General features: G+C 54.9%; 1 protein-coding gene across 1 annotated transcript; it reads right to left on the bottom strand.

Moving 5' to 3' along the window:
• Nucleotides 1-583: 583 nt before the first annotated feature.
• On the bottom strand, nt 584-1,266 carry plekhf2 (pleckstrin homology domain containing, family F (with FYVE domain) member 2; the record flags this gene model as incomplete). Its single annotated transcript, XM_034873629.1, has 1 exon — nt 584-1,266. A coding segment is annotated over one exon (666 nt), but the record flags the coding sequence as incomplete, so codon positions are not given.
• Nucleotides 1,267-1,271: the final 5 nt, after the last annotated feature.

The raw sequence follows: 1,271 nt of genomic DNA, 5'->3' as shown, positions 1-1,271 counted from the left end.
TTATTTATATATTTATATATTTATATAAAAAGGGGATCTTGCACATTTTGCATGAGACAAATTTACAAAATAGGGACGCAAAATACCAAACTTCTAGTACAAAAAAAACCTGTTTGGTGTCACACCTGAAGGACAGAGAGGATAAAAAAAAAAAAGGTTAGAGCCCAAAACGTTTGCTTTCCCTGCAGAAATCACAAGCAATCACCTTGTTTAGTTCAATAAAAATGAAAATGGAGAACTATAAAGTGGGAAAAAAAAGAAGCCTCTCAGCCGAAAAGGAAGTTAAGAGGAGGGGTGTTTGTCATTAGCACCATTGTGTTCTGTAGTGACTAATCGGAGCGTGATGAAGAGTCAGAAGAGCCGGGCGGGACGGCGATGAAGAGTCAGTCCGTCTGTCTCCCAGAGCTCGGCCGGTCGCCCGGGTGATTCCACATTTCATTGTTTCAATCACGGTTCTCAGGAAAATATGCATCCATGTTGGGATCAGAGGGGGGAAAATAAAACATTTTGGTTTGAAGGGACTTAAAATATGAATCCCCGGCGGTGGTGCGTGATCCGATCATCTGGGAAGCGGAGGAAAAGGAAGTATTTCCTCGCTGCTCAGTCGCTGCTGTCGTCGTCGTCGTCGTCGTCCGACAGGTTGTTGAACTTCGAGCCGAGCCGGCCGATGGAGTCCGAGCGCGGCGCGGCGCCGCCCGACGTCAGCTGCACGTAGCAGTACTCGCAGACGCGCACCGGCTTGGACGACTGGCTGGGCAGCAGGTGCTTCTTGTCCGAGCACGGCCCGCACACCACGTAGCCGCACTTCCTGCAGTGGTGCCGGCGGCTGACCGGCGTGAACTTCACCTTCTGGCAGCGCATGCACACCGTCGCCTCCGAGTCGGGCACCCACACCGCGGCGTGCTCGCCCGTCGGGGCCTTGCCGCTCTTCTGCAGCAGGTCTCCCACGCACTTCCCGATGTGGTTCATCCACTCGGACTTCTCGGTGGCGGTGGCGGCGTACACGGCGAAGGACTTGGTGGGCGTCTTGATGAGCCAGCCGTTGTGCAGGTCGCCCTCGTCGGGCACCGTGTCGATGGTGACGCTCTCCAGCGGGATGATGTGCTGCTTGTTGTACTTCTTCTTCTGGATGACGATGTTGCCGTAGACCAGGATGTCGTTGAAGAGGAAGAACTGCCGCGCCTTGGGCTTCTTGCGGCAGAGTTTGGTGAGCACGCCCTCGCCGATCAGCACGCGGCCGGGGATGGCGAGCGGCTGGCCCGCCGCGCCGA

The sequence above is a fragment of the Etheostoma cragini genome, chromosome 6, assembly GCF_013103735.1.
Source record: "Etheostoma cragini isolate CJK2018 chromosome 6, CSU_Ecrag_1.0, whole genome shotgun sequence".
NCBI classification, from domain to species: Eukaryota; Metazoa; Chordata; class Actinopteri; order Perciformes; family Percidae; genus Etheostoma; species Etheostoma cragini.
This window is presented reverse-complemented; position numbering and strand designations above follow the sequence as displayed.